Source organism: Oryza sativa, chromosome 3, assembly GCF_034140825.1.
Source record: "Oryza sativa Japonica Group chromosome 3, ASM3414082v1".
NCBI lineage: Eukaryota > Viridiplantae > Streptophyta > Magnoliopsida > Poales > Poaceae > Oryza > Oryza sativa.
In genome coordinates this window covers 35,804,253-35,829,082 of record NC_089037.1, presented here as the reverse complement: position 1 = coordinate 35,829,082, position 24,830 = coordinate 35,804,253, and the positions used below count along the sequence as shown (strand labels likewise).

Below are 24,830 nucleotides of genomic sequence, written 5' to 3'. Positions count from 1 at the left end.
TAAAGTGTAGTTTTTAGCGTTGTAACTTGTAAGCGCCGAGAATACGACTTTCATCAGCAAAACTGGTTTAACGAGCTTTTATGTAGTAAACTCCTTTAAACTCTAGTGAAATTCGGACCGCCTTCTTTCATGTATTGTCCCGACGAAAAAAAGATGATGCTAGAAATTCTCATATTGAAAACAAGAATTTTACAAGAAACGTTAATTTCCTCTCAAAATTCTCCTGAAATATTCATTCATTCAAAAGGAGGCATGGAACTGAAGCAATATACCTTCAAATTTTTAATAACTTTTTAATAACCTTAGAAACCGATTTTAAGAGCATAGTAGTATCACCGCGCATAATATCTTACTACTTCTCAGATGTATGGTAACATTGCATACCAAGAGCTAGTTGGAAGACATAAAAATAAACTGGATGACGGTTATTAGACAATTCTAACTTTCCCTCTCAATTCATTCATAAATCTTTGCATTGCATCAAATAGATGCAGTATATATGTTTGAATGTGTCTATTGTACGCACATGCCGTCGGTGATTTGTAAGTAATGTCTTATCTTTCTTGCTGCCTGACAACACACACAGCCGGGTTTCAAGTCGGGTTTCAGCGGCACAACTGGTATAATAGTTGTCAGAGACCTTTTACGGTGTTTGCGAGGTACTTGAAGGTATTGAGAGGTAGAACAATGTGAACCATTGATTAAAAGAGGGGCAAGTATGGAATAAAATTTTCATAACTAGTAGCAATGGAGTAATTAACTACTAAAAAATGAGCATTTTGAGTGAATCGAATACCTGGAGCATTTTGAGTGAATCGAATACCTGGGTGCAATCACCAGAATTGTTAGGTAGAAAACAAAGTAAATCTTTCGAACAATTTAATGCATCGATCGATCTGCAGTTCTGCACCGGGAAAAAAAAAGATCAACGCCTCATTTCTTTGACCCCGGCTTCGTTCTTGTTCTAGGGTTTGAATTGGTCCAGAGAAATATCGGCACAGTTGAGGGTTCAAGATGGGCCGATCGACGGCTAGGTGCAAGCGCATCGGGAAAGATCTCCTCTGCTCCTATACTTATTTGCACGATTGATTCGTTATTTACATAGTTAACAAATTCCTTCATATAAGGGACTAAAATGAGATATTCTCATATGTTCTTCTTCTAGGGTTTGAATAGGTGAACCTGTAAGAAGATAGGGTCAAGAGAGAAGCTCTGATATTGTTGGTTAACCTAACATAGCATGTTCAGATGGACGCAATCATTAGGAATATTTTATCTACAATTTTCTTTTTTCCACAAATAAAATGTAAAACTTAAAACGTAAACCTTGAGTGATATTTTAATGTTCTTGGGAACAAAATATAAATATCAAAATAACTATGCAAATAACGTAATGGAGAATTAATGGGAAGAGTTCTACCATGTCCTTGGAAACAAAAATGTAAATCTAGAGAAAACCACGTAAATGAGAACTTTAATGCTAGTACCATGCAACTTAACTGGTACCGACGCGGTACCGATCTGAATTTACGGACAACTCTTTCCTTTCCTCTCTACTAGCAAATTTATCTTTTTACCCTTGGTACCTAAGTGCCTATGCCAATACTCAAATACCTTTTACAGGGTACCTTTCATTATGGAGCGTTGGATTTCTACTTTTTTTGGAATACAGACCCTGTAAAAGGTCTCTAGTTGTCAACGGTAGATATACTATGCATAACATCCAATGAGAACGCGTGATAAACACAAAGTTAACCATACTTCTAATCTCGTTACACGAGTAAACGCGCAACTCAATAAACAAGTGCAATATATGATCAACTGCTGCTACTGTCCATCAACCTAAGCCCGATAGACAAAATATCAGATATCAATGTGCTGCAATGTTAGGGCGTTCATAGTGCGTCGACATGTCGTTCGCCCCTCGACCTTCCACGTAGTAGATTAGACTCCACGTTCGCTCCTATAGTGACCAAACAAACTATGCGTAGCCAAAATGAGCCAAAGGTTCTTTGATCCGATCGAGGGCGTGCGGCATGAGGATAGATGGGCGCGACCCGCATTGTGGAGATTACAACTGTAGCCTCGCCTTAAGTGGCTTCCGTGATCGCCATAAATCGCCAGCGAGCTGGGGAGGAGATGAGGACTGGAGAAAGGAAGAACCTGGTGGCGGCAGACTGGCCGACGGCGAGCCGTTGCGGAACCTCATCGCTACGGCCAGATCTGCAGCCCCCGCCAAGGCCACTCCACCGCACCACGGAGCCGTCAGCCTGCATTGGAGTCCTCTGCCGTCGAGGTCCACCGCCAAGGCCCACCTCGGGGTCCTCCGCTGTAGAGGGCCACTCCACGGAGCCGTCAGCCATTAACTTGCCTTGGAGTCCTCTGCTATCAAGGCCCACCGCCACATCCGTGTTGTCTCACTCCACGCCGTTGAGGGTCGCCAGATTCATGCCGTCACCTCTGCCGCCACCTACCGGAGAAGAAAGAGAGGACGGAAGGCGGAGCTCGACGAGACGGCATTGGCGGCCGCCTTGACCCATTCGTGGCTTCCTTGACGCGCCGTCGGAGTTGCCTTCGGCCTTTTTGCTGTTTCAATATACTCGACGGCCGTCCGGATAGAGGTGGCACCGGGAAGAGAGAGGGGAGAAATGGCGCCACTGAGGAGCTCATCACCGACGATGTGAGTGGTAAAGCCGGTGAAGCGAGGGGAACATGAAAGTGACGGGTGGGTGGCGGGGAAGAGGTTAGGGAGTAGATTTTTTTTTCTCTGATTTTTAGGGTGTTCTATGCAAATTGCTAGACTACTCTCTAAATTTTAAAAAGTATATGAGTATTAAAGTAAAAAATTACAAGGGAGCACATGATAAATTAAGTCATCCTAGAGCCACTTTTCACTGTGAGATAGAGATTTCTAACTTGTGACCTAGTCCAGGCTCCTCATACCTGTGGCTTGCACTGTGAGTACCCTTAGGGCTTTCACAGTGTGCCTAGTTGTTGTTTAGCCCCAGCTTTACACATCAGAGATTTCATGCCACATCCGCCTTTCCCATATTTAGTGAATACTGCTGAGCCCAATTAAAACATGTGTTCATCGTTAGGATTTATCAGGGCGGACCGAGGCACAGCTCGAGCAGCACGTTAGGAGATGGCATGGCCCCATACAAGGCGGATGGGGATGGAAGCTAGCATCATCAGTGTTTTGGGGGGAGTGTCATCGGCAGAAGGGGTGGGGGGAGAGCGGCGCTGGCAGAGAGGGGCTTCAGTAGAGGAAGTTGCCGGTGGAGAGGAGGGAATGTGATTTTATAAATGTTCATGATTTTTGAGGTGTTCATTGTAAAATATTGAAGTTTTCCCCTAAATCAACAAAATATAAAGAGTAAAATAGAAAATAAAAGGGACTTACATGCGAAATTATTTGAGCTACTTTGCACTGTATATAAAAGGGATGTGATCAAAGTCTACGAGACACGGCTTAGCCGACCTCTTCTCGCAACAATCAGCTGACAGAGTACAAGCGCTGCAGAAACATACTCCACACAACTAGAAAAGTCAATGTGACACCGTGACAGCGGTGACGTACGGGGGCGCGGGTACGCGACGCGAGACGGCGAGAGGGAAGAGCGCGGCAAACTCGCACAAGCTGGCCCGCTTCCTCTGCTAGTTCACTCCCGCGCGACCACTCATGGCGCGCATGCACGCACCATCCAGAGAAAACCCCTCCCAGCCTCAGCGACTACGGCGACGAGCTGAGAGCACAAAGAAGAACCACTCACTGATCAAACCAACAGATCTGTCTCTTCAGCTTATATATATTATTGCGTTTGATCGAATTTTACTGTAATTCAGATCTTGAATAACAACTAGAAAAGCTTCATTAGCAGAGTGATCGACAAGGAAATTAAATGGCGTCGTCGTTGTTGTCCATGGCGATGTTCGTCGTGGTCCTGATGTGCGCCTCAGCAATGGCCGCCCAGGCGCGCCTCCCGCCGGGGTCTAGCCCGCTGGTGGCGGCGTGCACGGCGGGGCCGTTCTCCAAGCTGTGCGTCAAGGACCTGGGCCACCGCCTGCTGGACATCCAGACGGTGCTGACGTCGGTGTCGAACCACGGCGCCGCCATCGCCGGCGCGCCGGGGCAGGTGGACTTCAGGTCCCTGGTCGCCGTCGCCATGGAGGCCGCCACGGAGTCCGGCGCGGTGGCGGCGACGGTGTTCGAGGGGAAGCTCCCCGGGTTCAACAAGTCCGTGCCGGACTTCAAGGCCTGCCTCGACAACTGCAGCGTGACGGTGTCGAGCGCCATGAAGGAGATCCACGGCGCCGCCGCCGCGCTCAAGGCCGGCGACGACGAGGTCGCCAAGACGCTCGTGCTTCGCGCCATCAACGACGTCACCATGTGAACGTACAGCTGCAGGGAGCTCAACGGCGACATGGCGGTCATCCTGGAGCACAGCCTCGTCCAGTTCCAGAAGATGATGAGGATCGCCGTCAACTTCATCAGCAAGATGAAGAAGTCACCGCTTCCTCCTCCTCCTCGTTCTACTCCTCCTGCTCCTCCTACTCCTCATCGGCTGCACTGAATATGCTTGCTTCTTCACTTCAGTTCGCTGGACTGGATTATCCAGCGATTATCCCTTAATTAAGAGAGCCCCCTAGTTAACCCTCTTCAGTACGTACGTTCTCTGGTTGCGATCATAGTTAGCTAGCCTTCGTTTTGATTTTTCAGAGTTGAGTACCCTAATTTCTTCCCCAGCTGTATCCCGTCTTCGTTTTTTTCCCTCTCTCTTTTTGTTGGTTTAGCTCACGTGAATAAACTGCAAGTAAAGTAAATATTGTTATTACAGATCCAAATATACTCACTCTGGCCAATGCTTTGAACTAACATCTGAGTCAACTGTCGGTTTATTGACGGAAATGTGGATCGGCGGTGATAACAGTGGGCCTGAATGAGGCCCACTAACGGAAAGTCCAGCCCACGCCGTTCGCCTCCCCGACGTCGCAGAAGCGGCCGGGCGCGCCAGTTCGAGAAGCTCGTCACCGTCGCCGCCTTGCTCTGAAACTGGCATGATTCGATCGTGGTCAGATGCTACACTATCATTTAATCACGAGAAATTTTACAATCCTTCGGAGATACACCAAAAATTTTTAATGTAAATTTGATATCTTCTACTGTTATTGAAGGTATTAATCTTCTATTATTATTATTATTGAAGATATCGCGAGGTATTAAATTTTACATAAAAAACACGGTATCTTTCAGTATCGTATCAAGAACTGTAAAATCACTTTTTAATTAGTTAATTCTTCGGCGCCTTAAGTAGAGTTTTTGTTAGATCGATCATGGTAACGTACTCTGTAAATGCTAATGAGGAATAAAATTAAAACGTATAGTAGGGCATTGTACGTATCGAAAAGGAGCGGTGGCACACACTATGTTGTCGGTATGGATGGTTAGTCCGTCAGTTTCATAATTATTGTCTAACACATACATTTTCTTGTTACTAGATGCAATCTCATAATAATAACATAATGAAATCGCGGTACACGCCGTGTTCCCTCGTGTTCATCTCCACATCTAGTTGAGAAAATTCCAACGTGCAGGTACTCACAATATGGCTTTTAAACTTCATTTCGTGGAGTGATGGTATCATTATACTCTAGATTATTATTAAACTAGTACTATAGTGGAGAGAAATGGGTGCATCAAGGGACATCCCCTCAAGATTTCTGATGATATGTGTCGGAGATATGGACCCGGGGGTATGTGAAGTAGAGGGGAATTACTTTCCCTCTGGCCACGTGACTTTGCAAGTTAGCCCCATTCGCGCGTCACGCGAGTCGTGGAAGCGGCGGGGGGGCGGGGGGGAGGGGGGGGGGCTCGGGGCATGGCGTCACCCCCTCGGGCTATCCCGCGGATTCGCCCCGAGGCCCTCACCCGGCTGCCACGCAGCGGAGGGAGAGAGCGAGAGCACAGGCTGAACAGCCATAAAAGTGCGACGCCCCAACTGTCCCTCACCGCATTTAATGCGGTAAGGGCAGACGTGCGGCGCGCCTAGCTAACCTCTGTCCAACGGATGTGACCGGCCTGACACCGTCACATCCGATGGATAGGGCAACCATGTCCTCACGTCGCCCTTGTACCCGGCGGAGTGGGGGTGGGTATGACCCGTCATGTCCGAGCGTCACTCGAGGAAGGGCTGTCACAGGTCATCGTTCATTTATGAGGGAATGATAGGGCTGTCCCCCGTGTCAGGCGGGGGGCAGCGCCTGGTTCCACTCGAGAACCGGTTGTTGCTTAGCTTCCGGGAGAAGGCACGGTTTAAAGCCCAGGAAAAGTGGAGTGGGATCCCCCTCCGATAGAGGGTAGGTAGAGGCGGCGCATGTGGTATCCCCTTGAGCTATAAAAGGAGGACCCTGCCCACTGAGATAGAGGAGGACGCCCAGAAAACCTGAACTCCAGAAGAGAGGAAGCGAGTGCGCTTTCTAGAGTGAAGAAATCTTTGTAAAACTCATCCATAATCCCAAATACAGGAGTAGGGTGTTACGCTCCATAGCGGCCCGAACCTGTATAATCCGACTGCGTGCAAGCTTGCCGGTAATCCTAGGGACGAGCGAGTGATTTCCAAGAGATGAGCCTCCGCCCCCGGCCGAACTCACAAATGGGGGGTCTCACGATTCCCCGCTATTGAGGATCTCTCCTCGACAGCTGGCGCGCCAAGTAGGGGCGGTTGCGCATTCCGAGAGGAAGTCGCTTTCTTTCGTCCCAATTTTCTCCAGGCCTTAGCCGACCATGGTCGAGGTCCTGAAAGTAGAGGAGGAGGCGGTGGCATTTACTCCCACCCTGTCCGGGAGTGGGGATTCCGGCGAGAGCCGAGGTCCTCGTCACCGTCGCCATGGTTCTCCAACTCCTCCCCGCCGCGAACCTTCGCGGAGGGAGGATCCCACTCGTTCAGGTGATTCGGCTCTCTCTCCGCCCCCTGGCGGAGGGAGGCCGCGACGCGCCGGGGCACGCTGCCGTCTCGACTATGGAGACGGCGGTTTGCCCCAAGGCACGCTTCAGGTAGCAGGCGCCCTTCTGCGGCATCCCCCGGTAAACCCGGAGCTGGAGACTCCTGTTCAGCGCTGGTTGGACGACGTGGCCAACTTGGTCACTACTACCCAGTGGCAGTTAGCCACGAGTGGCCGATCCGCTGCCGCTGGTACGTCGCGTACCTCGGTCACCCTCTCCTCGTCGGCAAGGAGAAGGGCTCGTCGATCGGCCACGATCTCGAGGCGGTCCACGGTTCCAACATCGTCAGGGGCCTCGGAAAGCCGGAGGTGCCATGACGGCCTCTACGGGACGCAGGACGCTCGAATCAACATCGAGCGACGCCGAGACGAGCGCCGAGCTACCCGTATGGGGGAAGGCGCCTCCTCATCTGGAGCGCCACGCTCCTCTTCACGAGGCGGCCCTCCCCCCACACTCACCCCTGGGGGGACGGGTTGTAGGGCCTTTGTGGCGAGTCTCCGGAATGTCCGGTGGCCCCCGAAGTTTCGCCCCAACCTTACGGAGAAGTATGATGGTAGCATCAATCCCTCCGAGTTCCTCCAGATCTACACCACGGTTATCGTGGCGGCAGGGAGTGACGACCGGGTCATGGCGAATTACTTTCCCATGGCCCTCAAGGGTCAGGCGCGTGGCTGGTTGATGACCCAGCCCCCCGGCTCCATTCACTCCTGGGAGGATCTGTGCCAGCAGTTCATTACGAACTTCCAGGGCACATATCCCCGCCCGGGGGAAGAGGTGGACCTACATGCTGTACGGCGGAAGGATGATGAGTCCCTCCGTTCGTACATACAACACTTCTGTCAGGTCCGCAACACCATTCCGTGCATCCCAGCCCACGCGGTTGTGTATGCATTCCGGAACAGCGTGCGGCATAATCGCATGCTGGAGAAGATCGCCTCCAAGGAGCTCAAGACCACTGCCGAGCTCTTCGAGCTGGCGGACAAGGTGGCCCAGAAGAAGGAGGCATGGGCCTGGAACTCTCCCAGCACCGGTGCGGCGGCTGCGGCTACCCCCGAATCTGCCTCCCGCTCTAAGCAGTGAGATAGGAGAGGCAAAAGGAAACCAGCCCGCTCCGATGACGAGGGCCATGTCCTTGCAGCAGACGGGCCCACGCGGGCCCCGCGCAAAGAAAATGCCACCGTCGATAGGCCGAGCCCTACCATTCCCTCCGGCGAGGGCCGGTCGGCGGACAAGTGGTGCTCGGTACACAACACTTACCGCCACAGTCTCGCCGACTGCCGCTCGGTCAAGAATTTAGCCGAGCGGTTCCGAAAGGCTGATGAGGAAAAGCGGCAGGGTCGACGGGAGGGCAAAGCCCCCGCGACCTCAACCGGTGACCAGCGAGGGGAGGCCAAGGACAAGGCCCCCGCCGATGATGGCGGAGACGGTGAGGATCTGGATTTCCAGATACCTCAGGGGACCGTCGCCACGCTCGACCGGGGGGGGGGGGCTTGCGCTCACACCTCTCGCCGAAGCTTCAAGGCTATGAAGTGGGAGCTTCTGGCCATTGTTCCCACGCATGAGGTGGTCCGGAAGGTGCGCTGGTCGGAGGTGAAGCTCACATTCGACCAGAGCGACCATCCGACGGTGCTCGCTCGGGGGGGGGGGGGGAAAGTTGGCCCTGGTGGTCTCCCCGACCATCCACAACGTCAAGATGAAGCATGTGCTGGTGGATGGGGGGGCCAGTCGATGTGGCGGACCTCAATCTGCCCTACAATGCGGTTTTGGGTAGACCCGCGTTGGTGAAGTTCATGGTCGCCACCCACTACGCCTACCTCTAGATGAAGATGCCGGGTCCTGCTGGTCCCATCACCGTCCTTGGTGATGTCAAGGTCGCCCTCGCCTGCGCGGAGCAGCGCGCAGACAACCTGGCGGTGGCCACGGAGCCGCAGGCCCCAGAAGCCTCTGCGTCCCACGCTTCCAAGAAGCGCCTCCCCTCGGCTGACGAGGTGCCCGTCAAGGAAATCCCCCTTGGCGACGATCCATCTAAGACCGCCAAGATTGGCAGAACCTTGGACGCCAAATAAGAAGGCGCGCTCGTCTCCTTCCTGCTGGCGAATTCTGACGTTTTCGCATGGAAGCCGTCAGATATGCCCGGGGTCCTCAGGGAGGTGATCGAGCACCGCCTTGCCGTGCGGCCGGATGCGCGACCTGTCCGGCAGAAAGTGCGGCGTCAAGCCCCGGAGCGGCAGGCCTTCATCAGGGAGGAAGTGGCGCGGCTCCTGGAGGCTGATTTCATTCGCGAGGTGATCCATCCGGAGTGGCTGGCAAACCCGGTGGTCGTCCCGAAGGCCAATGGCAAGCTACGGATGTGCATCGACTACACCGACCTCAACAAGGCATGCCCCAAAGATCCCTTCCCTCTACCACACATAGATCAAATAGTCGACTCCACTGCGGGGTGCGACCTTTTGTGTTTTCTAGATGCATACTCTGGATACCATCAAATTCGTATGGCTAGGAAAGATGAGGAAAAAACCGCCTTTATTACTCCTGTGGGCACCTTTTGTTATACAACTATGCCTTTTGGATTGAAGAATGCAGGCCCTACTTTTCAGCGCATGACTCGTATTACCTTAAGTAATCAGATAGGGCACAATGTAGAGGCGTATGTCGATGATCTGGTGGTAAAGACGCACCACCAAGACACGTTGCTACAGGACCTGGCCGAAACTTTCGATAGTCTTAGGTCCACGCGCGTAAAGCTGAACCCCGATAAGTGTGTGTTCGGCGTGCCGGCGGGCAAACTTCTCGGTTTTCTAGTCTCTTCCCGAGGCATAGAAGCAAATCCTGAGAAAATATGCGCGATAGAGAGGATGCGCCCCCCTAGCAAGCTTAGGGATGTGCAGTGCGTCACTGGATGCATGGCCGCCCTGAGTCGATTTATATCGAGGCTGGGTGAGAGGGCGCTGCCCCTATTCAAGCTCCTCAAGCGCTCCGGGCCATTTGTATGGACGGAGGAAGCTGAGCAAGCTCTCAATCAGCTGAAAGCTTACCTAACTTCCCTCCCGTCTTGGTGGCCCCGGGACCGGAGGAACCATTGCTACTCTACTTGGCCGCGACCCCCCATGTGGTGAGTGCCGCCCTAGTAGTTGAGCGTGAGGAAGGCGAACGGGAGGCCCCTTCGGCTTGCGATGGCCCCTCGTCCCCCGAAGGCCTAGCGCCCAAAGCTTCCAGCCCCCGGGAGGACCCCGAGGCCCCCAAGGGAGGAGCGGAGGCTTTGGCAGGTGGCCCCGAGCCTTATGATCCCGAGGCAGTCTGGGATCCCCCCGGGACCTCCGAACAGGCGCGCTCCGAGTCATCAGCCCCTGACAACACGAACTGGCCCCGTCGAAAGGTGCAGCGGCCCGTCTACTTTGTTAGCGAGGCACTTCGAGATGCGAAAACCCGGTATCCGCAGGCCCAGAAAATGCTTTATGACGTCTTAATGGCCTCAAGGAAGTTGCGTCATTACTTCCAAGCGCATCGGGTTTCCGTAGTGACGACATACCCTCTTGGCCAAATTTTGCACAACCGAGAGGGTACTGGACGAGTGGTAAAATGGGCCATCGAGCTGGCTGAGTTCAATCTGCACTTCGAACCGCGGCACGCGATCAAAAGTCAAATCCTGGCTGACTTCATCGCGGAATGAACCCCGGTGGACGAACCTGTTTCGTCTAATGTCCCCTTTCCCCTCCCTGGAGAAGAAGAGGATCCAAACGCCGACATTCGCGACGGGCACTGGGTTATGCATTTTGACGGCTCCCTCAACCTTCAAGGTGCAAGTGCCGGAGTCACGCTGACCTCGCCAAACGGGGATGTCCTCAAATACGTCGTTCGTCTCGACTTCCGAGCCACGAACAACATGGCAGAATATGAAGGGCTCCTCGCGGGATTGAGGGCGGCAGCCGGAATGGGCATCCACCGTCTCCTGGTCTTGGGTGACTCCCAGCTGATCGTAAATCAAGTATCCAAAGAGTATCAGTGCAACGACCCGCAAATGGAAGCGTACGTCCGCGAGGTACGGCGCATGGAACGCCACTTCGACGGACTTAAGCTCCAGCACGTGCCCCGACGCGACAACACAATTGCTGACGAGTTGTCGCATGTTGCGTCGGCACGAGCCCCACTCCCCCAGGGACCTTCGAGGAAAGGCTCGCGCAACCATCGGCACGACCGAGCCCTTTGAGGGACCCCAATGACACGCCCTCCGACCCGACTCCGGGCGACCTGTGCCCCTCGGGGCCCGAGGGGGTCAACCCTGACCCCCCTCGTCAGGTCGTGTGGATGACCGACATCCGGGCATATCTCGAAGGCAATACTCATCCTGAGGATCGCGCAGAAGCTGAAAAGCTCGCGCGCATCTCCAAACGGTACGTCCTTGTAGAAGGGACCCTATACCGGCGTACCGCCAACGAGATACTCTTGAAGTGTATTTCTCGAGAGCAGGGCATCGAGCTCATAGCCGACGCCCATCAGGGTGAGTTCCGAGCCCATTCGACCTTACGAACTTTGGTCGGAAAAGCCTTCCGGCAAGGTTTTTATTGGCCGACTGCATTACAAGATGCCCAAGAATGGGTCCAGCGGTGCAAGGCATGCCGGTTCCACGCCAAGTGGACCCACCAGCCGGCCCAAGCCTTACAGATCATCCCACTATCTTGGCCTTTCGCAGTTTGGGGGCTGGACATCCTTGGGCCATTCAAGGCGGCTCGAGGCGGGTATCAGCACTTGTACGTCGCCATCGACAAATTCACCAAGTGGCCCGAGGCCTACCCAGTTGTCAAAATCGACAAGCATTCTGCTCTTAAGTTCATCAGGGGCATCACGTCTCGATTCGGAGTGCCCAACCGTATCATTACAGACAACGGCACCCAGTTCCCCAGTGAGCTGTTTGGCGATTACTGTGACGACATGGGTATCAAATTGTGCTTTGCCTCACCCGCCCACCCCAAGAGCAACAGCCAAGTCGAGCGAGCCAACGCCGAAATCCTTAAAGGACTCAAGACCAAGACGTACAACGTCCTGAAGAAGCACGGGGATTCATGGCTCGAGGAGTTGCCCGCCGTGTTGTGGGCAAATCGGACCACTCCAAGCCGCGCCACAGGGGAAACACCATTTTTCTTGGTGTACGGCGCCGAAGCGGTCCTACCCTTCGAGCTTTCCCTCGGGTCGCCTCGTGTCGCGTTGTACAACGAGGCCAACCAAGATGCCCTTCGCCGCGAAGATCTCGATTATCTTGAAGAACGGAGAAGGCGAGCGGCCTTGCGTGCCGCGCGCTATCAACAAAGCCTGCGACGCTACCATCAGCGCCACGTCCGGGCCCGATCACTACAAGCTAGCGACCTCGTCCTACGCCGCGTTCAGTCGCGCCTGGGGCTGAGGAAGCTCTCGCCAATGTGGGAAGGGCCATACAAAGTGATCGAAGTGCCCTGGCTAGGCTCCGTTCGGTTAACCATGGAGGACGGCACAGAGCTGCCCAACCCCTGGAATATCGAGCACCTTTGTCGTTTCTATCCATGACATCGAGATTTTTTGCTTTCCTGGAGCACGGGCCAGCCCCCGCACAACCCCTTGGTTTTCGTGGAGACCGTTTTCTCCCCTTTCTCTGGCTTGTCCCGGTTCAAGGGATAATCCGCGTTTACTCTAAACCCTAAGTGCCGTAAGACGGCCTGAAAACCGCCGAAAGGGAGCACGAGCGCGGGCCGCGCCCCGGGTTGTGCCGAACCCCGGGGGATCGGAAGGGCCTACACACGGTCGTCCCCGACCCCCGGTCGTCGCAGCCTCGGTCTGGCCAGTCCTGCTGGGCGGCTCCCTCGGGGCGATGGTCTTGCCTTTCACCACTTAGATTCCATGGACCGAGCGCGGATTTATCTTCTCGCTAGAACAAGCCCGAGAGGGGGGGTCAAAACGACATATCAATCGCAGGCAGTCTAATAATCCCCTTTTGTCCTGGTTTTTTCTTCTCTTTATATCACAGGCATCCAATGGAAAAAGCAAAAGAGTAAGAGGGGTTAAAGAAGTTTCAGTTGCAGAACAAGATAGGATGGCACAATGGCCTAAATACAAGAAGTGCCTGCTACGGGCACACAGCAAAAAGGAATTAAAGGCGCGAGTGGTCACGGAGTGCCCGGCCCCCCGAGGCCAGCGCCACTGACGATGTCGTCCTAGTCGTCATCGCCGTCGTCACCCCCGCTTCCGTTTTCCTCGTCCGCGGTAAGCCCGGAGGTGAACCGGGGGGCCGACCCCTCGAAGCTTGAGACAATCGCGTTAGCCGCCTCCCGGACTTGCTCCCGGGCCCTTGCCTCGGTACCCGGGGGAAAATCCTCGAGCGCATGCCACGGCATGAATTCGGGGTCGCGCGCTTGGTGGCTCGCGAGGACCAGCTCCACCGCAGCCCGTGCCAAAGAAACTGACGAAGACTTTATGGTCTCGCCGACCTCCTCCTCCAGCCTTTCCAGGTCCACCGCCAGCCCGTCCAGCCGAAGCGCGAGTGCTGGCTGTGTGGGCGGGAGTTTGCTGTCCCGACGCACAGAGATGCCGACTCGGCGCCCCGCGTGCTCCAGCCAGTCGACGGTGTCGGAGAGTTGCCCGGGCCCGAGCTCGTTGGTGAGGCGGAGGGCCGCAATTTCCCCAGCCTGATCCTGCACCAGGCGTTCCAAGTCGGCGAGGGTACTCTGAGCCATGGCGAGCTGGCTCGCCAAACCCGCGCCGCCGGGCGGCCCGCCTGCTACCAAGTCCTTCTCCCGGGCCTCCAGCTCGGAGACCTTCGCTGATATTGCCGCACGCTCAGCGCGGGCGCTCTCCAGATGACGAGCCTCGCGCCCGGCAACGGCCTCCTCTCGTTTCGCGAGTTGCTCGCCTAGCCGGCGCAAGGCTACCTCGCGGCGATTCACCTCGGCTTCGCGCTCGGCGAGTGCGGCATCCCGTTCCCGGCATGCCTCTTCCCGCAGCCGTAGCTCTTCCGCGCGGCGGTCCGCGGAAGCTTTCGCGGCGAGGGTGATCCGGTCACGCTCGGCCGCGGCTTCTTCACGGAGGCGAAGGGAAGCCTCCACCTCTGCCGCCGTTCTTTCATGGGCGGCCAAGGTAGACTCCAGCTGATCTAGCAGGCGTGCTCACTCCTCCAGCTCCCGGGCCCGCCGTGCCTGTTCTTCACCGCACGCGTTTTGCTCACGCTGGTTTCGATCGAGGACCTCGATCCGCCGACGGATTGTGGCTTCAAACTCCTGTGCAGAGCGGGCACGATCATCCAAGGCCCTGCGTTCAGCCTCGAGTGCCATCGTCCGCGCCCGCAGCGAGGCGTCGGCCTCCGATGCCCGCCGCTCGTGGGCAGCGGCTGCGTCGAGGATGCCGCGCGCGTCCCTAATCCTCTTCGCCAAGTCCTCGGCGTGAGCCTCGTACTGAAGGCGGATATCGCCCCGCGCTTCATCCAGGACGCTCGAGGCGATCAGCGCCGCCTGCCGCTCCTCCTCCGCCTCCCGCATGACGGAGTCCAGTGCCTCCTCGCGCGCCTGGATTTTGGCTAGTTGGGTTTGATGCATTTTGCGCCCCCACCCTTACCATGTCGTCCACGGCGCGACGCCCCTCGTCGACTCGCGCGCGGTCCGCGGCGAGCTGTTCCCACTCTGCATCCAGGGCCGCCCGCTCTTCCGCTAGGGCTTGAACTTGGGTGTTCAACCCCTCTCGTACAGTGTAGTCGGCGGCGGCGAGCACCTGCAGAAGTGGCTCCATACTCGCCGGAGTTGGGGAGGAAAAGGCCGCGGTCCGCCCCCGGGACGACGGGGTACTGCTGGATCCCCCGCGAGACTGGGGGCTGCTCTCGGCCCCCCTTCTGCGAGACCAGCCTCGAGGGCGCCCCAAGCGCAAGGGGGAACGGCTGTCCCTCTCACCCCCCGCTTCGGGTCCTCGGGTGGATTCAGCCTCGGCCTCGGGCTCGGGCTCGGGACCGCCCCCGGCCTCAGCCTCGGCCTCAGCCTCGGGACCGCCCCCAGCCTCAACCTCAAGCTCGGGACCACCTCCGGCTTCGGCTCCCAGGCCGCGACCTCCCTCATCCCCCGATCCTTGGTGGTGCTCCGCGTGGACCCTGGTCCCGGAGCCGCCCCCGGGAGGAGCGTCGCCACCCCTGCCACCCACAGTAGGACGGGTCCCGCCTGAGGGTCGCTCGGGATCGGGCCCAGTGCGTGTCCTCTGGGTCCCGCCACGAGGCTGCGAAAACCCCGGCCTTGGTTTGGCCGGGCTCGGACTGCCCCAACCGTTCAGATTTCGTCCCTTGCGGGGGGTCTGACCCTGAGATTCCCTGAGAAGGAATCTCGCTACAAGAGAACCTAGATCATGTTAACAAAAGAAAAAGAAGGAACAAGAAAATGGGTTGGGTAAGAGCACCAAAGTGAGCGCCAATAATCGTACCTACGGGGAGGGCGGTTGAAGGTCCACTTTGGGGGCTCGATGAAACCCCCCCCCCCCCCGGCATGGCTCCGTTTGTGCTATCTTCCGGAGCCGCTTCTTTTTCCGACCAGCCTCGGGCCCGGCAGGTCGCTTGTGGCCCATTGGCGAACGATCCGTTGCACGCTCGGCACCTCCTCCATGTGGGGGAGAGGGCGGCCGGGAATAGGCCACCTTCCGTTTCCCCTTTGGGTCACCGGCGGAATCATCTCCAGGTCCGCGGCTCGATCCAGGCGCCCTTGAGCCACCGCCGCCTGGACCGCCGGCCCGGCTCCCGCCCGCGGTCGCACCACCGCCACCCGTGCCGACGGCGCTACCGCTGGCGCCGCATCGACTGGACCGGCTCCTACCGGCGCCGATGTGTCACACCCTAAAAATTCAAAATATATAAATTGTTGTTTAATTGGAATTTTTAGAATTTATTTTAAAAGCCTAGAAGAGACGATCTAATTTTAATTAATAAATTCCAATATAAAATGGGGCCAGATAAAATTTCATTAAATACTTTGCTTAATTCTATAATTCCTAGATTTTTCTGGGATTTATTTGAGCTAAGAAAGTATTTTTAATAAATGGAATTGCATTTCATAAATAATTTAAATTGAAAAAGGTTTTAAAAAGTCTTCTTTTGGCTTTGGGCCGAAAGTCGGCCCAAAACCCTTCTCTCTCTCCTCGGCCCAGTCCGGCCCAGTCCGCCGCCGCGCGCGCGCGTCCGCCCGCTGACAGGTGGGGCCCACCTGTCAGGGTCGTCGTCAACCTCCGGCCGCCGCCGCCCGAAACCCTAGTTTCGCGCCGCCGCCGTTTCCTTCCAAAATCCGGCCGCTCCTTTCCGTTTCCGGTGAAATTGATTGAGGGGAAACAATCTTTGGGATCTCCTCTACCTTTTCCCCTTTGGAAACGTCGGCTAATTCGTTTTGGAAGTTCGTGGAATCAAGTTCGATTCGGATCGGTCTCTTTCCTTCAAACCCCGATCTTTCCTTCCCGTCGCCAGCCGCCGTGGGCCTTCGCCGTCGCCTCCTAGCCCCTTTAAAAGGTTCCCCGAGCTCTCCTCTACCCGTCGCCACCTTCGCCTTCGCCTCTCGTCGTCCGTAGTGCCCTAGCGCCGTGTAGCTTCGAGCCGCCGTCGTCGCCGCCGCTCCAGCCGTGCGCCGCCGTCGTTTCAGCCGTCGCCGTTGCTCGGGAAGGTCGCCGTCGTGATCGTCAAGTCGCCGCCGTCCTCGTCCGCCGCTTCGCCGCCGCCGAAGACCGCCGGAGCACCGCCGTCACCGTCGACCCGATCTCCGCCGCCGTTTCAACCTCGTCGCCGTCGCCGTCCGTTGCTCTTCCGCCGCCTTTTTGGTCGCCGGTGAGTTCGCCGCGTCGCCCTCTACCCGTTGGTGCCCTCCGTTCGTGCCGTAGTGCAGCCGTTCGCCGGCGAGCATGCGCGCCCGAGCCGCCGAGCCGCCGTCGCCGGTGGTGACATCATCGCCGACGTCATCGTCGCCCTTCCCCGTGAGCCGGTCGTGGACCGTTCAATCTCGGCCATCCGTTTTGGATCAAGTCGATCTCGGCCGTCCGTTCGTGTGAACCGCCGCCGTGCGCCCGGTCCACCGAAACCCTAGCCCGCTGACGCAATAAATCTCTTTTTCCTTTTCAAAAATAATTCATTATTGCGTCATAATTCAATTAAAATCAATACAAGTGTTTTAATCCGATTTAATCTTCAAAAATTCATAACTAATTCATCTTAGCTCCGATTTAGTTGGTTCAAGTCTCTAAATTTTTCTAAAATTGAGATCTACATGTTAAAAATATCCACATGTACTGTTCATGCTTGTTTATGTGCTGTTTTGGTGATTTTGCTCTTTTCTGTTTAGATTCCGTCGTTTCCGGAGAGTCCGTTTTCGCAGGAGAAGAGTTTGAAGAGTTCCAAGGCCAGCAAGGCAAGTCACACAGATCCCAAACAACCCTTTGAGCATGTTGATCCCGTTTAAAGCTATTGTTTCTATTCAACTATTGCATTTATTTTCGAATGTCATTGGGTGGAATTAACCTATTCTTTGTTATAGCCCTTTTGTTCTTGGTTACTTTATTCCTTGATACCTTGGGTTATTATAACTTGACTAGTTGAGCTTTATATATTGGTTCAGCTAGATATTAGATGTGATTGCTTATCCATGCTTAGAAACATTAGCACACTATTGGGATAACTTATGACTCACTATTATTTTAATGATGGCTTAATGATTGTTCATGATGGTCAATCGTGACTGGTTAATTAATTACTTGCCAACTAAAACCTGATAATGGTGGGTTGTGAGCACATGGTTTTGATGGTCGTGCTCATGACAATTAAGGACCGGTTCACGAGTTTCGGTTGTGAAACATTAACCGTGCCAACCACAAGCCAGCGTGGGCAACGGCTTTATCTTTTGTATAGCATGGTTCATTGCGGAGCACCAGACTGAGAAGTGGCGGAGATAAGCCCACGGGGGTCGCTGGGGAGTCCATGCCTTGTTTATAAGGGGGTGATTATGATCCAGGAAAGGTGCGCTGTAGTGGATTGTGTTATGCAAGGGGTATTGTCACAACTCCTTTCCGAGGTACCGTGGTGGTATTGAGGCACATGGTGACATGATGTGGGGTTGTGTCTTGTGGGTACAGTGGTACACTTCTGATCAGAGTAAAACTATTCGAATAGCCGTGCCCACGGTTATGGGCGGGTCTAACAATGTCTTTCGTGATTAGTCTCACACTTCTCACCATAGTAAATGATGCTATAATTGGTAATAATTTGATTAGCTCCTGGTTTGGAATGGTATATTCCTGGTTTGGAGATAGAACTGTGCAGCCGGGATGGTTGTTCAGAATGGTTGGGCCTATGCAACAGGGTATGTTGTATAGCGTTGGGTTAATATTGTTTAATACTTAACTGTTTTATTAAATTCTCAAATGTTTGCTGAATGCTGCTTTTGCAAAAAGATGAAACCCTACTATGCCATCCTTTGTTATCCTGTGCACTTGCATATTTGCTGCGTGGCTTGCTGAGTATGTCATATACTCACCTTGCAATCATTCATCAGAGGAAGAGTTCTACAATGATGCTGATGGTGTGGAGGATTAGGTGTAGCCTTGGTCAAGCTGCTTGTGGAGTGGAGCCGTCTGCGCCGTTTATTTTATTTTCCGCTGCTTAGATCTTTATTGATTGAGAGGAACTATCTACCTCTGTAATGACATTTTATTCGCCTATTAATTAGAGTAATAATTGTACTCTATTATCAATTTGTTATTGTGTGCCTCGGCTGATTCCTGGACGAGGGTTCACACACATGTAAGCGTTTGGAATTTTGGATAGAAATTCCGGGCGTGACACGATGGCTGACATCACGGCCAGAATGCTCTCCCGGTCACGGTAGCAGCAGAGGGGAAGAATCCCATCTGGGATTAGTGTTGGCTCAGCGGAGTCTAGGCCCAGCACCCGCCGAATCACCCTCTTCGCGTCCTCCTCACCCTAGTCCCAGCGCTCGCCCACATGCGTCCGCATGGGGTCGTTGGGACCAGTGTATTCCCACGCTCCACGGGATCGTTCCTGAAGAGGTGCGATGCAGCGGCGGAAGTAATCGCCAAAGACCATCGCCCCCGTGAGGCCCAGGCTCCGCAGGCCCCTAAGGCGATCCCACACCGCGTCGTATTCCTCGCCCAGCTCCGAAGTCGCCAGCCATGCGGCAGACCTTTCAGGAGGGCCAGCGGGAACTCGAAGTCGCGGATGGTCCGGCAACGCGGTGTAGAACCAGTCCTTATTCCAGTCCTCCCATTTCTTGCGGAGATTGCTCTCGATGTACTGACCCGCTGTGCCTGGCCGGGGCTGGAAGTAGCATCCCCCCACCACCGCGCCTTGCAGAAGCTACGGAATGAAGAAGGCCTGGAACAACCGCATCGTCGGTCGCACCCCAATGAACATCTCACACAAATGCACGAAGATGGCCAGCGTCATCACGGCATTGGGTGCGAGATGCAAGGCATGAATTTCGTAGAAATCCAGAACCTCATGGAAGAATCTGGAGAACGGCGGAATCAAGCCCGTCATGGCGAAGGACAAGAGGTGCATGGATCGCTCCGGATATCGTGGCCGTGGCCGCGACTCTCCCGCCCGCACGACGGCACCGTCCGGCATGATCTTGCGGGGAAGGCTAAGGTGCCTGTCTGCTGTGATGCGGGAGGAAGGGAGCACTGCGTCGCCGGTGTCTTGGGCCATGGCAACCGGCGGAGAGCGTGGAGCGTGAGACAGTATGAGGTGGCGAGAATGTTAGGGTTTGAGAAGCGAAAGGACGAGTGGGCGGTTGGTGAAAGGAAGGGGGCAGAGTCTCTGCCTCCGCCCCCTTTTATCCTCGCTTCATCCGCACTTGCCTCCTCGTTTCGCGCTCCCATACTTGCCCCCACGATCCTCGCGCCCGCATTTGTCTCTTCGCATCCTGCGCCCACTCATCACGTCGCCCGTTGTATCCGCTCCCGCCTTTAGTGCGTCTGTCAGTGGCACACTCGAGGTGGAGTGCACAACGGCTATGAGCGCAAGTTGAGCAAACCGTCACCACTACCGCCGCAGGAGTAGCGAGCGGGAGAATCGAGGCGTGGTCTGACTGACCCCCCGGGTTATCGCGCCTCAAGCATCTTCATCATGAGCGCGGTCAGTGGCGGTCAAACCGCTATTATGGTTGGCACGCCAACCTGGCCACGCGGCGATATCCTTTTGGATTCCCTGCCGGGCCCACAACCCCAGCTCGAGGAGTCGTGAGGCACCATGTCAGAACGATCTCAGGAAATCGATACCTGATATAGCGTCGGGGGCTACTGTCGGAGATATGGACCCGGGGGTATGTGAAGTAGAGGGTTACTTTCCCTCCGGCGACGTGACTTTGCAAGTTAGCCCCATTCGCGCGTCACGCGAGTCGTGGAAGCGGCCGGGGGGGGCTCGGGGCATGGCGTCACCCCCTCGGGCTATCCCGCGGGTTCGCCCCGAGGCCCTCACCCGGCTGCCATGCGGAGGAGGGAGTGTCACGCCCGGAAATTCACTAGTAATTTCCAAACTTATTTGTGCATAAAATCCTCGTCCAGGAATCAGCCGAGGTACACAAACTGACAATTTAATATACAGATTCATCAAATTAACTAAAACGATAAGTACTTACTTAAGAGGCACTTAGTCCTCACCATGAAGAAAACTGCAGCGGAAAATAAAATCTACCGAAGCTCCGGCTCCACTCCCACAGGCAGCTCAACTGGGGTATAAGCCAAACGTCTTCTCCTTCTGGATTCTTTTTCTTCAACTGAGGTTGATTGATTATTGCAAGAATGAGCATATGACATACTCAGCAAGCCACAAAGCAAATATGCAAGTGCACAAGGATACCAAAGGATGGCATAATATAGGCTCATTTGCAAAAGCAGCACTTAGCAAAACATTTAAGAGATGTAAAACAGTGGAGTAATTAATCAGAAATTTTAATCAACACTGAACAACACACCCATGCTGCACAGGCCCAACCATTCTGAACAACCATACCCGGCTGTACAGATCTAACTCCAAACCAGGAGCTAAGCAAATTATTACCAGGTATAACATCCATAATTATTGTGAGAGGTGTGAGACTAATCACGAAAAACATTGCTCAACCCGCCCATAACCGCGGGCACGGCTATTCGAATAGTTTTACTCTGGCCAGAGGTGTACCACTGTACCCACAAGACACAGCCTCAACATCATGTCTACCATGCGTCGCGATACTGAAAAGTACCCGAATAGAGGCTGTGACAATACCCTCTGCACAACACAACTCACCACAGTGCACCATTCCTGGATCATAATCACCCCCTTATAAAACAAGGCATGGACTCCCCAGCGACCCCCGTGGGCTTATCTCCGCCACTTCTCAGTCTGGTGATCCGCAATGAACCATGTTATACAAAAGGTAAAGCCGTTGCCCACGCTGGCTTGTGGTTGGCACGGTTAATGTTTCACAACAGTAGCTCGCGAACCGGTCCTTAATTGCCATGAGCACGACTCTCAAAACCATGTGCTCACAACCCACCATTATCAAGTTTTAGTTGGCAAGTAATTAATTAACCAATCACGATTGACCATCGTGAACTATCATTAAGCCATCATTAAATAATATTAAGTCATAAGTTATCCCAATAGTGTGCTAATGTTTCTAAGCATGGCTAAGCAATCATATCTAATATCTAGCTGAACCAATATATAAAGCTCAACTAGTCAAGTTATAATATCCCAAGGTATCAAGGAATAGAGTAATCAATGCAAACAGGCCATAACAAAGGAATAGGTTCACACCACCCGGTGACATTCGAAAATAAATGCACAGTTGAAATAAATAGAGAATTTAAATATAGGATCAACATGCTCAAAGGATTGTGTTTAGGATCTGTGTGACTTGCCTTGCAATAATCGGTCTTCAATTAATCTTCTTGAATACTTCCGGCGCACTCGCGAACCTTCACAAGCTAACACGCAAAACGAGGAAAAAGACTAATAAAAACCAAATAAACAATACATAAAAAGTAAACAAACATGTAGATCATAATTTTAGATGAATTATGAGACTTGAACGGCCTCATTCTGACTTAATATGAATTTAATATGAATTTTACAAGATTAAATCTAATTAAAGCCCATTTAAAAAGAATTAAATAAATTTAATTCAATTTATGGACAATTTTAATATGTAGATCTTTATTTTATATAATTTTTGCAACTTGAACCACATTAAACTGAGTTACAATGAAATGAATTAGTTATGAATTTTCAAAGATTAAATCGGATTAAAACACTTATATGGATTTTAATTGAATTATGACGCAATAATGAATTATTTTTGAAAAGGAAAAGAGGATTATTGCGTCAGCGGCTAAGGTTTGCGGTGAACCGGGTGCACGGCAGCGGTTCACGGGAACGGACGGTCGAGATAGAACCTATCCAAAACGGACGGCCGAGATCGAACGGTCCACGACCGGCTCACGGGGAAGGGCGACGATGACGTCGGCGATGACGTCACCACCGGCGACGGCTCGGGAGCGCAAGCTCGCCGGCGAACGACGGCGCGAGGACGCAAACGGAGGGCACCAACGGGTAGAGCGCGACGCGGCGAACTCACCGGTGACCAAAGCAACAGCGGAGGAGCAACGGATGGCGCCGGCGACGAGGAAGAAACGGCGGCGGTTTTCGGGTCGACGGTGACGGCGGTGCTCCGGCGGTCTCCGGCGGCGACGAAGAGGCAGACGAGGACGGCGGTGACTTGACGATCACGACGGCGACCTTCCCGAGCGACGACGACGGCTGAAACGACGGCGGCGCACGGCTGGAGCGGCGGCGACGACGGCGGCTCGAAGCTACACGGCGCTAGGGCACTACGGACGACGAGAGGCGAAGGCAAAGGTGGCGGCGGGTAGAGAAGAGCTCGGGGAACCTTTTAAAGGGGCTAGGAGGCGACGACGAAGGCCCACGGCGGCCGGCGACGGGAAGGAAAGATCGGGGTTTGAAGGAAAGAGACCGATCCGATTCGACCTCGAATCCACGAGTTTCCAAACCGAATTAGGCGATGATTCCATAAGAGAAAAGGAAGAGGAGATCGAGAAGATCATTTCCCCTCTATTGATTTCACCGGATCGGGAAAGGATCGACCGGATTTGGAAGGAGACGACGGCGGCGCGGCGCTAGGGTTCGAGCGGCGGCCGGCGCGAGGAGGAAGACAGGCCTGACAGGTGGGCCCCACCTGTCAGCGGCACCGAGAGAGAGAAGAGAGCAGCGGCTCGAGCTGGGCCGACTGGGCCGGGGAGAGAGAGAGAGAGGAGGTTTTGGGCCGGCTTTCGGCCCAAAGCCAAAAGAGACTTTTAAAAACCTTTTTCAATTTAAATTATTCATGAAATGCAATTCCATTTATTAAAAATACTTCCTTAGCTCAAATAAATCCCAGAAAAATCTAGGAATTATAGAATTAAGCAAAGTATTTAACAAAATTTTATCTAGCCCAATTTTATATTGAGATTTAACAGATTAAAATTAGATCTTCTCTTCTAGGCTTTTAAAATCATTTCTAATAATTCCTTTTAAACAACAATTTATAATTTAAGGATTTTAAACAAGAAAAGCTCTTAACAAATATAATTAGATCATTAAAATCAAATAATTACTGAACTGTTCTTTGTATCATTTAGGAATTGAGCTCCGAAAAATCCGAGAAAATTTCAGAGAGTTGACTTAATCATGGAGAATTTAATAAAAATTAAATCCATCCATGCTTTATATTAAGGAAATTTTATTTCCCACATTTAACTTCACTTGTAAATTAAAGATCATTTAACATAAATTCTATTATTAATTTATTAAATAATTTATAAATCCTGAAACAAAAATCAGGATGTGATAAATCTACCCCCCTTACAAAGAATCTCGTCCCGAGATTCGGAACGGCTAGAAAGAAAAGGGCATAGGTAAACTGTAGTCTATCTTATTATTCCATAACTCAGATAATTATTCTAAGGCTTTAAAGAAAACTACTGCTGCTTTGAAACTAGTGGCTGAGCTGTAACACTTGAAGACGCAACTCTTGAAGACGCAACTGGCACTGCATTGGCTCCTGTGACGACAATGTTGTTGACCTGACCTTGCGGCTGCTGACGCTTCGGCTTCGGACACTCTCTTGCAAAGTGGCCTGGCTTGTAACAGTTGAAACATACCTGCTGCTCCCTTCCACTAGTGTTATTCTCCTGAGACTGGTCCTGCTGAACTGGCACCGGCTGATTAGCTTGCTCGATGTTAACATCATTGCTTTCATTAGTCTCTGATTTGATCTCACCAGCGATGTTCAATTGTTGCGACTGTCCTTGACCAGCGGAAGAAGATTCACCAATTTGGAGTGGCCTGATATGCTGCCTCTGGCTACTACCTTGTGCCTCCTGGAATACAGTCATTCTCCGTTTACGGTTATCCATCCTGTTCTTCTTGTCTTCAAGTCGAATTGCTTTGTCAACCAGCTGCTGAAAATCAACATAGTCATGGGAGATCAATGTAACTGACAGTTCATCCTTCAGGCCTTCCAGGAACTTCTCCTGCCTTTCTTCGTCAGTACGCACATCTTCTGGAGCATAACGTGCCAGACGATTGAACTCATGAAGATACTCTGCCACGGTATGATCCTTTTGCTTCAATGTCCTGAACTCACGCTTCTTCAAAGAAACAACTCCTACAGGTATGTGTGTCTTCTTGAATGCTTCCGTGAACTCCACCCAAGTGATTGGTTGTCCTTCTGCTCTGTTCATCCGAAAATGATCCCACCATTCTGATGCAGGTCCTTGCAACTGATGTGAAGCGAAAACA

At 53.1% G+C, this 24,830-nt stretch overlaps 3 protein-coding genes across 3 annotated transcripts; 1 reads left to right on the top strand and 2 right to left on the bottom strand.

Annotated features, from left to right (window-relative positions):
- The first annotated feature begins 3,755 nt into the window (after window positions 1-3,755).
- LOC4334658 (uncharacterized) lies at window positions 3,756-4,837 on the top strand. Its single transcript, XM_015774704.3, has one exon. It carries the CDS (start codon window positions 3,903-3,905, stop codon window positions 4,392-4,394), a length of 492 nt encoding a protein of 163 aa, XP_015630190.1. The 5' UTR covers window positions 3,756-3,902; the 3' UTR covers window positions 4,395-4,837.
- An 8,348-nt stretch (window positions 4,838-13,185) lies between these two features.
- Window positions 13,186-14,502, bottom strand: LOC107280345 (uncharacterized). Its single transcript, XM_015774185.1, has 2 exons — window positions 14,193-14,502; window positions 13,186-14,075 (listed from the first exon to the last, which is right to left on the bottom strand). Exons 1-2 carry the CDS (start codon window positions 14,500-14,502, stop codon window positions 13,186-13,188), a joined length of 1,200 nt encoding a protein of 399 aa, XP_015629671.1.
- Window positions 14,503-24,007: 9,505 nt separating this feature from the next.
- On the bottom strand, window positions 24,008-24,772 carry LOC136355699 (uncharacterized). Its single transcript, XM_066308523.1, has one exon. It carries the CDS (start codon window positions 24,770-24,772, stop codon window positions 24,008-24,010), a length of 765 nt encoding a protein of 254 aa, XP_066164620.1.
- Window positions 24,773-24,830: the final 58 nt, after the last annotated feature.

Bases quoted from the DNA above. Each gene is read 5' to 3' on its own strand.
- LOC4334658 (XM_015774704.3), top strand. From the start codon at position 3,903: ATGGCGTCGTCGTTGTTGTCCATGGCGATGTTCGTCGTGGTCCTGATG.
- LOC107280345 (XM_015774185.1), bottom strand. From the start codon at position 14,502: ATGCGGGAGGCGGAGGAGGAGCGGCAGGCGGCGCTGATCGCCTCGAGC. The intron at 14,076-14,192 runs GTGAGCAAAACG...GAACGGCGGCAG, and splicing joins GGTCCTCGATCGAAACCAGC to AGGTGGAGGCTTCCCTTCGC.
- LOC136355699 (XM_066308523.1), bottom strand. From the start codon at position 24,772: ATGAACAGAGCAGAAGGACAACCAATCACTTGGGTGGAGTTCACGGAA.